General features: G+C 58.1%; 1 protein-coding gene across 1 annotated transcript in view; it reads right to left on the reverse strand.

Moving 5' to 3' along the window:
- MACF1 (microtubule-actin crosslinking factor 1) overlaps positions 1–12168 on the reverse strand; it is a 223459-nt gene extending 211291 nt beyond the window's left edge. The window contains exon 1 of the mRNA XM_025198710.1: positions 11934–12168. Within this exon, the coding sequence (XP_025054495.1) occupies positions 11934–12153 (220 nt within the window). The 5' untranslated portion in view covers positions 12154–12168. The remainder of the gene's footprint in view (positions 1–11933) is intronic.
- Positions 12169–13767: the final 1599 nt, after the last annotated feature.

The raw sequence follows: 13767 nt of genomic DNA on the forward strand, positions 1-13767 counted from the left end.
CCGGGCACTGCGGGCTGCCGTGTGCACGGCCCCGACCGAGCCGCTCCGGAGCGCAGCGCAGCCGGCCGCATCCGGACCCGACCCTGCGCGCAGGAAGGCGCCAGATGCGGATCAGAGACGGAAAGGGGGGGATCCGGAGCAGAGCCATGTCCCAATCAGATCCGGATCGGAGGCAGAAAGGGGCAGATCTGCATCAGAGCCAGAAAGGGAGCAGATCCGAATCAAAGCCATGTCCGAATCAGAGCCAGAAAGGAACCAGATCCGGATCACAGCCAGAAAGGGGCAGATCAGGCACAGAAAGCACCGGGTGCGGATCAGAGCATGGGCGAAGGCGGTGAGAACTGGGCCAGGACAAGCACTAGATGGAGGTGGGAGCCGGGCAGCTCGCAGTGCAAGGCAAAAGGGAGCCAAGAGAGGAAGGGATCGGAGCTGGCAGAGGCGAGAAAGGGCCTGGGCCCAAACTGGGGAGAGCGCCCAGGAAGGGGCAGACGGGGCAGAAAGCTGGGCAGGAACCCAGCTGCCATCAGGAAGGTCGGGGCTGGACCCCAGCTGGGAACTGGGCCGGCCAGCCCCGCAGCCATGGAAAGCACAAACAGAGCCCGACCTGAGTGGACAGTGCTGGGACCACCCAACTCTGGGATGCAGGACCATCAGCCAGGGCTTGGGATCAGGGTTACAGGAGGGAGACCCTGGCCAGGAGGGAAGGAGCCGGGTCTTGAACGGCCAGGGGCGGGGGTGCAGCTGAGGAGGGGGTCTGTTTGCTGAAATCCCTCAGGACCCTGGGTTCACGTTGGACTTGCAGCCACTTCCCTTATGCTTGTCTAGGCCTGGGGCTCGGGCACCGCAGTCCCAGCCAGGTGGAGCCCCCCGACCCCGACAGGCCTCACAGAGCTTCAGCTAACACTGGAGCTGCCTTTTGCAGCCCGGAGCAAATCCTGCCCTCACCCTGGCAGCATTCGGGCTCCCATTTCCCTCCTGGAATTCCCCGGTCTCGGCGGCATGGTCCTTGGGCCAGGACCCATCTCTTTCCTGCAATTCTGACCACAGTACCAGTAAAGCAATAAGGGCCCTGATGGCCCAATAGTTTTCTACAAAATACCCGTGTCCCTGTTTGCCTCCAGTCTCCTGCCAGGGTTGCAAAGCCACCCACTATGACCAGATTCTGGGACTTTTTCCACCTGAAAGCAGCAGGCCATGCCTGGGACACATCCACCCAGAGCCCCTTTTGCAGGCACGTGCTAAGGAGGCCCATAACCACACTGGAAGTGCATGTGCAAAGTTCAGACAGCAAATCTGGACTCTTTTCCTCGGGTCCCTTTGCTTCCCTGCACAAGCCTTGGACAAAGCCCCAGAGGAAGGCCACTGAGTACGGGGTGCCCAAGGTGAGAGAACCTGGTATGGAAAAATTCCAGCATCTGGGTTGGCCTTACGTGCTCTGCAAGTCCTGCGGAGGTCTAAGTGACAGTATCAGGGTGTATGAGGCAGGGGTAAGCCCAAGCAGAGCACCGGAGGGTAAGCAAGCAGGTAAGTCCTGTTTGGGGAAGCGGTGAGCTAGGAGCCCAGCCTGTGAAAATAATGAGGAGGAGGACGGGAGCAAGTACTGGCGCCAGCTGAATGTTTATTTTGGAGATCGCCTGCTCTTAATGTCGTTAACAATTAAATGGTCCAACTTACGTTTGAAGTTAATGGCTGACCAAGGTGGGTAGAGGTCAGAGATGTGGGTGACACTGTATTTACCGTTGGGTCGTGCTGGCCGGTTGTATCACTGAGAGGTACAGAAATTAGCAGCAAGGGAGGGACGGGGGGAAGAAAAACAGGTGGTTTTGCGAAACTGCCATGGTCTGGGGCTGATTTTGCAATAATTCATCAGGCCGGTTCTGAGCTTGCAAAACCAAAGCTGAGGGTGGGGTGCGCATGTGGGTTGTGTGCTCAGAATGTGACACCTCCAGATTCAGGCGCTCCGGCGCGGCCCCCCTCCGTTCGAAGCAGCGGGGCCTGCAGCCGAGGCCCAGCACCTCAGGCTTCCTTTGCGGTTTGGTTTTTGCAGTGTCCCCCCTTACACAGAAACTAGTTATCACAGCTCGGATCTCTTCCCACCCCCTCCCTCCGACAACCCCAGCAGGTGTGGCGAGGGAAGGCAATGCAGCTCGAGCGGCACCTAGCGGGGAAAACCCAGCCAAGGCTTTCAAGCTGCAAGCCACCACGTGCCTTAGGGGAAACGGGAGAAGACGCAGAGAAAAAGGAATCACAATAAAATCAGAGGTTATCGGGAAAGAAGGCAGGTGACCAGGCAGCTCAGAGGGCTGCCCATAAACCACAGCCAGCACCAAAGGAACCTGCTTCGCGCTGCCCTGTATCCCGGCTCCTGCTCTCCTGGTCTCCTGGCTGGCCTCACCTGAACGTCTGCGCTGGAAACTTAGCTGAGATTCTTGCCCATCCCTGCACTGTAAAGTGAACCTGAACCCAGACAGTCATGGGATCTACCCCCCATTTTCCTGGATAACTCCAGCCTTCCCAAGAGACTCTGTGAGCAAGCAAGCCCTTCCTCTCCTCCAAAGCCACAACCCTTGCCCCTTTTCTCTGCTAGGGAATCAGAAACAGAGCGGGTCATCGCACGCTCAAGGCAGCGCCCAGGCCAGTGAGACGGCCTCGTTATTGCTGCAAAAGTTTTCGCCCACCCCTCTTTCCGTTCAGGCAAGGCAGGTCTTGGGCTTGGACTCCTCCTCCAGAGGCTGCAGGAGCCCAGGGGGCTACACTCCTTTCTGCTCCTGATTGTCAAGTCAAATTAACTCAGACTCACGATCTCCTGATAGAGAGATCAAATCTCAGGATTTTTTCTTCTGGCATATGTAGAGAGTGCCAAGCTGATAAGTCTCTGGAGGGGAAGGGACGGGGGGGCAGATCAAGGCCCCCATGGTGGGAGAGGGGCTGGGGTGAATGGGGCCCTGGGGCCAGGGCGAGTCATGCAACAGAGCCCTGGGCTGTCTGTGTGAGCATGTCTGTGTGTCTGCCCCTCACTCCCAAGCCACAGCCCCCCCAGCCCTGCTGCTGCCCCTCACTCCTGATCCACAGCACCTGCATCCTGCCAGGGTGTGCAGGGACCCTCCCTTCTCGGGCTCCAAACCTCATACCCACACCCACAGCCCCCCACGCCTTCACAAATAACACCCCCCCCACACACACACACACTTCAAAAATAGCATCTCATGATTTACGTTCCAAATCTCTTGATCTTTAAGAGTTTGTCTCGTGATTTTTGACGCGGTGGGGTTGGCAGTACTGGTTGTGCCACCGTGAGGCACATTGCAGCCTGAGCACTGCCTCTGCAGCTGTATCATCCTTCCTAATCTCGAACCTCAACTTCCCTTGCTGCAGGTTGAGCCCATTGCTCCTTGTTCTGTCGTCTGCCCCCACTGAGAACCGTCCAGCTCCATCCTCCTTGCAACTGCCTGCAGGGAGTTGAAGGCTGTTATTAAGTCCCCCCAGTCTGCTCTTCTCTAGACTAGCGGTTCTCCACCTTTTTTAGACCAGGGCCCATTTGTAAACATTGGCCAGTCCCAACCCAGTGCCCTTCACTCCCAACCTACTGCCCCCAGGCCCCAACCCCCCAGTGCGTGGGGTGTGGGGGGCCCCAAGCAGCCCCTCGCAGGCTGGAGCTCTGCCAGCCTGCATAGGAAAACCCACGGTTTCCCACAGTTTTCTCCTTTAAAGGAGAATCCATTTTTAAAGCTTGTCTGCGACCCTTTCATACACTCTTGCGACCCACTTTTGGGTGTGACCCATGAGTTGAGAAACAAAGAGCAATGGGCTCCGGTTGCAGCAAGGGAAGTTGAGGTTAGATATAAGGAAAAACTCTCACCAGGAGGGTAGTGAAGCCTTGGCTGGGATGATGTAGTTGGGGCTGGTCCTGCTTTGAGCAGGGGGCTGGACTGGATGTGACCCCCTGAGGTCCCCCCAACCCTCATTTTCTCTGATTCTCCGTGTACGTCCCAGGCAGCTGCAGCCCTCCCTGGATTTGCTCCTGGGCCTGTCTCCCAGGTGTGATGGTGGCGGCCGGCGGAGGGGGGCAGGCCACCACCCTGGTCGCCAGCCTGCTGCCCCAGCAGCCCCTCTGTGTCCGTTTGCTGCACAGCTCCAGTTCTCAGCTAATCCACAATCAGATGGCAAGAAGGGCTTTCCTCCTCCTCCCAGTCCCATCCCCCCGCCCTGGCCAAGCTCCCCAATTCCTGGTGCTTTTGTGCCCGGGCAATCAAAGGAGGTTTCTGTTGCATCCAGAGCCAGGGGCTGGGAGAAACCCAACCGCCGGGAATTAAGCCTTGGCCTGTGAAGAGCCTGGCACACCTTGTGACCGGGCATCCCGAAAGGGGCCAAGCAGCCCAAAGAGACATTGCCTCTTAATGGCTCCGTCCCCATGGCAACGAGAAGAATGGTTACTCAGCCATCTGGGTTGCCATGGCAACGGGAAAAGCACCTTCCTTTCCAATCCCTGTCTTGCTCTCTAAGCCAAACGGCAGACGATTTCCTTTTCTGCTTTCTGCACTCGTCTGGGTGGGGGAGAGTCTCGAATTCCCCTCTAATCCCTCGCAGAGCTGGGCTGCGCGCTCCCACGGGCCCCGCTCCCCGCGGAGGCTCCATCCCGGCACGGATCCGCCCTCCGCAGGCTGGAAGTCAAACGATGCTGCTTTGTACCCCATGTCCTCGCGGCCCCTTAAAAAGACCTGCCCCCGCCTGGCCCACCCACCAGCATCTCACTGATGCTCTTGCTTGGTAAAGCTCTTGCCTCGCTGAGCCACTTAGTCTCCCAGGTGCCACCCGGCCCTGCCCTCTGTCTGGCTTCAGACGATTGCAGCTAACCACCTCTCCACACCCTTGTCTGGAGAAACTGAGGCATGGCAAAGGGAAAGGGCTTGCCCAGCACCATGCACCAAATCACTGCCGGAGAGGATACAAGCAGGCAGGGGTCCCCGACCACCAGCCTTGTCTGCTCAGCTCCCATCCGCTCTTGGGGTCCGATCTCTCCCCTAATAACACGCTGGCTTCTGAAATGTAGCTGGTATGAGCCTGGGAGACCGACAGCTCCCTCATCCCTGCAGCACGCGCAGGAGGCAAGGCCGAGCTCATGCCTGCAGCGCTCTGATGCCTCCAGCGTTCAGGAAGGCGCCCTCTCGCTGCACGTCCAAGGTTGGCACTCTGCGCAGGATACAACCGTGGGACTACGTTTCCCAGGATTCCCGGCCGGAAGCTGGGTGTTGTCTGCTTTTGTGGCGTGCAAACGGGAGCAGGGGGGGATTGATTGTTAAAGGAAGCCTTCCTGCTTCTGGCCTCGCCTAGCAAGCATCCAACGGTGCCATGTTGCTCGCCCTAATTTCGCATCCGAAGCCCCTGTCAACATGGCAGGGCTCTCACTGAAAATGCAAAGCTTGGAAATTTCCTGAGCGCGTTTGGGCTTCGCTGCACAGATGCACAGCAATCCAGACCCCTGGCAAGGGGGAGGCATCTGCTCACAGGTCCCGGAGCAGCCAGGCCTTGCTTAAAATAAGCATGCGTGTAGTTCTGCTGTGGTCAGTGCAATCATACTCATCTGCTTTAAGCTGAGTGCTTGGCTATGCTGGGACTCGAGGGTGGAGTGAAATGGGGCTGATTTCACTCCGGAGTTGCCCTGCTTCGCAATGCTATCCACGGACTGCTTTCCTCCCTAGGACCCCCTCCTGCAGGCTGGGCTCCCCCGTTCCCCTCTAAGAGCACAAGGGCCATCACAGTGCTCACCGACAGCTTCCCTTGCCCTTGCGCAGTCATCAGCGCCGTGCGCTGCTGTTGCGTGTTGCTACGTTCATGGCGGTGCCTCCCTCCAGAGGAGGAAGGGGGGCTGAATGCAGAGCGTGATAGCAATAGGCAGCTCTTCATGCAGCGATGCAGCTGTCACGGCAGCTCGGGCTCCGGGTCATGAGAGATGATGCCCACTGGGTCATGAGAGACGATGGCCAGCCTGGATCAGTACAATGAGAGCAGCTCTGATTGCCCTGAAACAGGCACTCCTGGCTCCCCCCAGCAGAGAGGAGAGCTCTTCTCGGTAGATTCTCTTTCTGCACCATGAAAACCTGGCTCGCGCATTGTGCACAGACCCAGGCGCTCCAGCATGGAGCTGGAGATGCCGTCTGTCCACCGTCCAGGACAGGCCAGATCTGCTGCTTGCCTCCCCTTGGAAATGGAGCTTCAACTGCAGAGCTGCCTGTTCGAATGGATTCACACACATCGGATGCTGAAAGGCGGCCCCAGGGAGAGGCAGGGTTTTTGCGGCACAGCCGGCATTTATTAGCCCTGCCTGGGGCATCTGCACAGCTGCTCAAGACCTGCTTGGTCCTGAAATCCAGGCTGGGTTTGCCCCACCCCAGCTGGCTAAGACCCATCGGGTTCGTTCCCGCATCCCCGCAACTCGTGTCCAAACAAGCTCCTTTCGTGTATGCGGAGTGAGCGAACGCTTGGTTCTAGCAAGCCAACATGCTCTGGAGCTGTCCCAGGACAGCAACATTTCTGAATGACAAAGGAGTCCTTTCTACTGCCGCTGGGAGCCTGGCTAAGCCCTGGGCCCTTGGAAAAGGCTAGCAGCACCTCTCCAGTCTCCAGCAGGTTGCTTCCCTCCTGTGCCTTTCAGATTTGTCCTCTCAATCCCATTGCATCAATGCAGGCCCCACCTGGCGCTCAGTCTGTCCCGCTGAAGTCCTGGGCTAGTCCCCAGCAGCCTGGCACTTGAGCGACACCGGGTTAGCACCAGGGTAACTGCAGGCAGAGCGCAAACCCTGGCATGAGCCTGTGCACGCAGGTTCCTGGTGAAAGGGGCTTTTCAGTCAGAAGTGGAGCACTGGCTACCACGATCGCTCCCGACGTGCCAAGCTGCCGAAACAACACAAAGCCGGCCAGGGGCTGGGCGGCGAGCGGCTCCATCTCGTCTGGAGATCCCACGCAACGCTGGTCCCAGCCAGGCTGCCCCACAAAAGCCCCTTTGCTCCGCTCCCCACCCAGCCTCGAGGATGAAGTCTATGAACAAGCCAGGTGCTGCCAGGGGAATGCCCCAAATGCCTCTTTAGCTCCAGCAGGATTTCAGCATGGCTGAGACCTTGTAGGAACAGCTGCAGTAGCTGAGCCAGGAGAAAGGACCAGGCTCTCCCACATGCCCGGGTGCATGTGGTGGGGACCACCCGGGGGGTCAGGGCAGACCTGCTGCACAGAGGGTGCCTGCGAAGCCCTCTCATACGCAGCTACCAGGCAACGAGGGGAGCTGTGCTCAGCGGGCACCACTCCGTCCCTTGCACAGCAGTTCCCTCCTGTTCATGCTTCCTCCCCCCCAGCATATGATCGCTTAGCTGGGTTTCATCTCCCTGGGGCAGGTGCCTCATCCTTCCACTTCCGCTGATTCAGAGATCTGCAGCCCCCCCGGGCGCTGCCCCCCTGCCTACCACCACCCTGCGATTCCTCTACTCCGGCCCAGTCCCTCCCAGCTGAACTAGAAGGTGCCTTTTGGAAAGGCCAGGTACAGGTCTGACATGATGGCGAGTCCACCGCACCCCTGTTAAATCGTCCGGCTGGAGACAGCCAGCAATAAAAAGAGCCGGTGCAGGGACAGTGCCTGCTATTTCAGCGCTGCACAAGGAGTCATGATCCAAACCCCGCGGGGAGCTGGGTCTGCATTACCATCTCCCTCGAGCAGAGGGAATGGGGGAGGGGAGCCGAGCAATTACGGTGGCTCCTAACAGCTCCAGAAACACGAGTCGAAGAAGCCTTGCTCTGGGCTCCAGCCAGAGGCTGTCAATCAGCCTCGCTGTAAATCAGTAGCTATGTCATTCATTCCAGCCACATCCTTCCCTTGTGTGCCACTGGCTGCAAAAACTGCTGGGCCTGAATTGCACTAGCCCAATGGACTGCTAGGCAGGAGGGCAAAACTGACCCCACGGCTAAGCGACTGCCCCCAAGACGCAGAAGTCTGGGGCAGAAGCTGGGGACAAGGCTTGGCTCTGTGTCTGAGCCATGACATCAGGTGTCCTTCCCTTTCCTGGACCGCTGCATCTGGGATGGAGACGGGGTCCCTCCTCTCCCAAGACACAGGCCTGTCCCTGTCCCAGGTAGGTCGTGGAAGGGTCTTGCTGATCAGTCCTCTGCCCTCTGGTACTGCTGGCTCTGGGCAGGGAGGGGAGGTCCCAAGGTGTCTGTTGGGAGAGAGGCAGGGCAGGGGAAGCAAAGAAAGTGAGGAAGAAGAGAGGTGGAGACCGCAGGCAAGCGGGCCCACAGAGCCCAGGCATTGGCCCTGGCAGCCAGTCGCTCCCCGCTGATACTCCCTGGGAAATGCACAGGAGCCAGCAGTGGATAAAAGACAATTCTCCCTGCACCCCGTGACCCGCTGCAGCTGCGATCCAGCCCAAGTGGTTCAATATGCGCCTGTTCCACTGGCGGCGAGCGCCAAGCGCTGCAGCCAGACGACAGGACTGGCAGAGCAAAGCGAGGCAGCGTTCAGCCTCCCACGGAGCTGAATCCCGAACCAGCTCCCCCTCCTCAAATGACCAGCCTGGAGAGCCGAGCCAGTCCTAGGGGCAGGTGGGGCCAGAGCCACAGCCAGGCATCCACAACCCCCTTGCGAAACAGGCAGGAGCGTTTTTCATGGCAGGCGGTAAAACGCCATTAGCTCCACCCGCCTGGTACCAAGAGGTGCCTGGTCTGGCAGAGACAGCTGGCACAAGTCTAACTGATCTCGGACAAGGGGCAAGGCCCCGGGTGCAGATGGAAACCCAGGTGCCCGGCTGCCTTGCAGGGTGGCACCGGTCCCAGAAGTATTTGGAGGTCACATCCGCTTGTGCATCGGTGCAGCCTCTGGGAAAGGTCCCCATCCATAATGCAAACGGCCGTATTAATATTTCAACCTGTTTTCAACCCTGTTGGCACGAAGCTGCCTGAACTGCTTTCTTCCTTGCCGAGCACGGCCTGGCTGCGACTCGCGAGTTATTTTTAATGTGAAATCTGCATGAGACCAGATGAGATGACAGCCCCTTGCCTTTCATCATGGGCTGGATCGGCCCCGTGTGACGACGCTCCCCAGCCTTACGGAGAGGCAGGAAAGATCAGAGCAAACACACGATTGAGGGAGCAGCAGGGCTTGTCTCCCATCTCTCCCAGTTAGACCCGCACCAGTGGGAAAAGAGGGTGCTCAGCTCTTCCTAGGAGGTGACCAGTGCTGTGCAAAATTGGGTTTTTATAGCTCACTGTAGGGAACATGCGGGTCCCAGAGAGGCAGCCCACATCCCTTTTCCAGGACCAGAGACAGACAGACCTTTACTGTCACCCCGGGGATGTCTGTCCTCATGATACAGAGTCAACACAGAGGTCCAGGTGCAGGCGCTGTATGGATGCTAATAGAGCACTGGTCCCTGCCCCCAGTGCCGCCATGCCAGGCCTGAGACTACAGCGTGGGCAAGTCCTGGACTCAGGCTTGTGGGAAAGGGGTCAGGTGGGAAACAGGAGCAACTGGGCATTCATTTGGGGAGGATTCGCTCCTCTGTCTGATGGGAAGAACAAGCCCTTCTAATGCTCCTTCTAATGATATTCGAGGGGGAGGGCTTCCTCTTGGCAGCCAGGGTCCTCGAAGAGCAACTGGGGTCACTGCCCACCCAGGAGATGCCCAGTACAAAGTGTCCTCCATCTTCCCCCAACAGCTGCAGCTGCTGGGGGGTGTCAGGTCCCCCGACAGGGGCAGAAGGGCCTGGCCCAAGGGGACACATTCATTAGACAGAGGCTGAGCTTCTCCAAAGTGCCTGGTGGTGTTGGTTACCCAACCTGATCCTTCTGAAAAAGCCCCGGTGTCCAGGGGCAGATGCCAGACCCCACTCAGACCTCTCCCTGGGGGGGCTCCAAGACCCCTGTGTGGGCACCTGGACCTTAGTTTCTTTTTCTCTCCCCTCCCAAGGGTAGTTCAAAGCACCCTACACTGGGGAGAGGGAGTCTGGCAGCTTCCCCTCCCGTGGCAGCTGGGATGGAGCACGAGATCGAGGGCTCTGGCAGGTCTATAGGCACGGCTCTGGGGCAGGGGGAGAGATTCGCCAGCAGCCAGTGAAGAAGTAACCTGCTTCTGGCCCAGACCTGTCCCTGGCACTGCACATTTCCTACGTGAAGAGCCAGACTTCTGATGCCTGACCCCAGCCCACTTCAGCCCCACGGCCAGCTGCAGGGAACGGGGCCTGGATTCCCTCTGCACAAATGGGTTTGACTGCGTGGGTGACATTAGAAGGGCCACCAAGCCCCATGCAACAAGGTCCCCTTGACAACGGAACAGCCAGCAGGCTCTAGGACAGTCACCATGCCAACAGAACAAGGGGCACCATCGGTCATAGAGTAGCCATGACACCCAAGGACTACAGCCTTATGAGACATGCCATCCCCATGACCATGGAACGGCCAATAGGTCCCATGAAACACCGTGTCCCCATGACGATGGAACTGGGGCCCCTGACAAGAGAACAGCCCCTGGCACGTGGGACACAGCGTCCAAGTAACAGCACAGCCACCAAGGGACCGCATGGGACATCGGATCCCCATGACGTGAGATCACTCAGCATAAACCACGACAGGAGGAAACTGGAATTAAATTAGAAACCTTGGGAGCCAAATCCACCCGCCAAGGACCACGCCACTGACTTCCCGGGAGCTCTTCCTCCAGGGATCCTTTTGGCCTTGTTAAGTCTTTCTCTTAGTCTGACTTACACCAGTGCAAGAGCTCCAGAGGCCCAGCCACCCCCTAACGGCACAGTCAATAGTGACAACTAACAGCCACAAGCCCGGCGCCAGAGGACAAGGCAGCCAGGAAAGCAATGAAGAACAATGCACCCTCCTCCAGCTCCCAGCCCTCTGGGCTCCACATGGGATGACAGGTCCCTTCCACCCTTCACCCCAAAAAGCAGTGACTTGGTTCCCACTGCTAGCCCCCAACCTCTCCACAAGGCTTGATTGAAATCACCCAGCACAAACACTCCCAGATAGGCACCACGGGGACCGAGAATGCACCATGCACCCCCCGCCCTTGATTTTATGTCCAGCCACCACTGCCTCCCATCTATGGCTGGTCAAGGAGGGATATTCATTGCCACGGGGCTGCATCTCAAAGACTGGGTCCTTGCCGCATGCCACCGCTGACCTTAGTGTGATGTCCCGAGGGTTATGAAAACACCAGGGCCCTTGACCTCTTTGTGCAGGAGACGGGGAGGGCACGTATGAACCAGAAATGCAATGAGGAGCAGCCCCTTCCCCCCTGCCCCCCCCAAGCCAGCTCTGTTCATTGAATTTTGCCCCTCGTCTCCTGGCCCAAGGCTTACAGGGAGAGCAAAGGGTTTCATCCAGTCTGGGAAATGTCCTCAGGTCACTAGAAACCTGAGCATCCCCGCAGCAAGCTCCAGCTCGACCCACAATGACAGGGAGGCTGTGTCTGCACTGGCAGAAAGTGGACCCCTCGCCGCCCGCAACGACACCGGAGGTCTACCGCGTGGCGTCCCATGCTGGTGGGAACTGCCCCAACGGTCACGTCCAGCCCCAGCTCTTCCAGATCAGACAAGGCCTGAGGCATCTCAGACCATCTCCGAGCAGGGAGCTCCCGTCATGCCCTGCACCGTGGCATGGCCACGGACTGCCCTCACCCTATGTGACGGAGCCCAGCCAGTGCTCCGAGGACCACACAGAGCTCTGCCATGCAGAGACTCCCACCTCAGGCCCCCCAGGCTTGCAAATGGCTCAGAGCACTTCAGAGAGGTCAGATCGCTCTCAAGCAACCCTGCCAAAAGGAGCCGGGTCCAGCCTCCTTAGAAGGATGGACAGCCCCAGGCCCAGGCTGACGGGCCCCCGCCCCACGTCCTTCCACCCCAAAAGCAATAGGGACACAACTGTAATGGCAATGTCCTTACCAGCTACTCTGACAACAGCTCGCTCGGCCGGGTCCAGCACAGAATCCTGGCTCTTGCGCTTCTTCTGCTCATGGAGGGGTAAATTCCAGGGCAAGGTGTCCCCGGCGGGGCAGGGAGACAGACTGCCCGACCGCTCGCTCCGGTATGACCGCTCGCTCCGACACGACCTCTCGCTTCGGCACGACCTCTCGCTGAGAGTCTCTTCGTCGGAGGAAGACATGGCTCACGTGAGAGCGGGCGGCAGGCGACGCGGGAGTCCTCGGTGCTGGCGATCTGGGGACAGAGTGAACAGCACGTGACACTCACCTCCAGGGGAAGATGCTAGCAACCGGATGGGGGTGGCATAAGAGGGGCCCTTTTCCCATCTCCAAAGCTGCCTGGGTATGTCTCTACCCAAGCTCCCTCTAAACAAGCTTCTCAGCTGGGTAAATTAGGTCACCGGTGATTACACTGCATCTGGTACCCAAGCTACTTCATGTAACGTGTGCCACGCAGGCACACCCTCCAGCCCCTGCACCAGCTGGATGCAGGCGGGTGACGAGTCCCAGCCAGATCCCATCCGATGGCTGTTTGGTGGCCTAGAAAAACTGAGCTGCTGGGCTCTCCATCAAAGTCATGACATGTTCACTGGCGGTCTTAGACAGCCCCGTGGCTGAAGAGGCATGGAAGGGAGGTCCGTATAGTGTCACTCCAGAGGTTGCATGAAGCCAGGCGGTGCAAGCAGAAGTGCAGACTGTGGTTGCCCGTGCGGTATTTGCCCTGGGAAGAAGCAGGCAGCCCAGCACCTTTCACCAGTACAAACCAGATAGCATGGCAGTTCTGCACAACGCCATCCAGCTGGGACTGCAGCTTCCTCCCAGAAGGAGCCCGTCAAGAACAGGGAGGGCTTCTTCACGCCAGCGCCTTGTAAATGCCCACTGGGATGCCCATCTGCTTCCCGGCAGCAGTGCCAAGTAGGCTGCCAGCTCCCTCATGGCAGTGCCCTGCTAGTACTACAGCTGAACAATCACATTTGGAGATGCATCCTCAGCAGCACAGAGGCTGTGAACATCCTTGCCGCGGTGCCCTGCCCACCCCTGCTACAGCCCTGGCCCTCTTCACCGCCGTGCCCTACATATCCCAGCCAGGTTCCCCTTTCCTGGCACAGGATGGCTGCAGAGAGGGAGCACAATGCCATCATCTCCTGGCTCTCTGAACGTGAGCTGGTATCCCTACGGCTTCCAGCGCTGGCTCGAGACAACAAAGCCAACTCCAATCTCTATTCCTTTCTGCAGAAAATGGATATAATAGCTTTCAAACCCCAGCTACCAACACAATTTGCCATGTACCGTGTTCCATCAAATGGGAGCAGGTTTAAAAGAAACCGATTAGACATTTTAGGAAGAAATGAGAGTGGCTTCCTCCACCAAGCAGCGAGGGAACCTGTGCAACGAATATACAGGGAACCCATCCGCTCTTTGCTCTAAGGCACATGCAAAATAATTCATATTTTACTCTCCGGAGCCACAGGGAATGACAACCGTGCATGAGACGGCTTGGGCTCCTAAACTACAGTCTCTAATGGAAGACAAGCTGTCTCTGTCGAGGAAAATGTGCAACCACCACCATCACTATCTTCATTTAAGCAGCAAAACCGGAACAAAGAGAGGGAAGGAAGGGGGGGAAAAATAAAAAGAAACATTCAATGGGAAGAAACCGTTTCATGAGTCATTTGCTTCCCAAGGAAAAGCAAAAAAAAAAAAAAGAGAGAGAGAGAGAAAGAAAGAGAGAGAGGAGGGAAGGAGAAATAGCTTTGTCAGCCCTCTGGGAGGCAAGCTGGGCACATGGGCAGCTG

This window comes from Alligator sinensis, unplaced genomic scaffold (genome assembly GCF_000455745.1).
Source record: "Alligator sinensis unplaced genomic scaffold, ASM45574v1 scaffold337_1, whole genome shotgun sequence".
NCBI lineage: Eukaryota > Metazoa > Chordata > Crocodylia > Alligatoridae > Alligator > Alligator sinensis.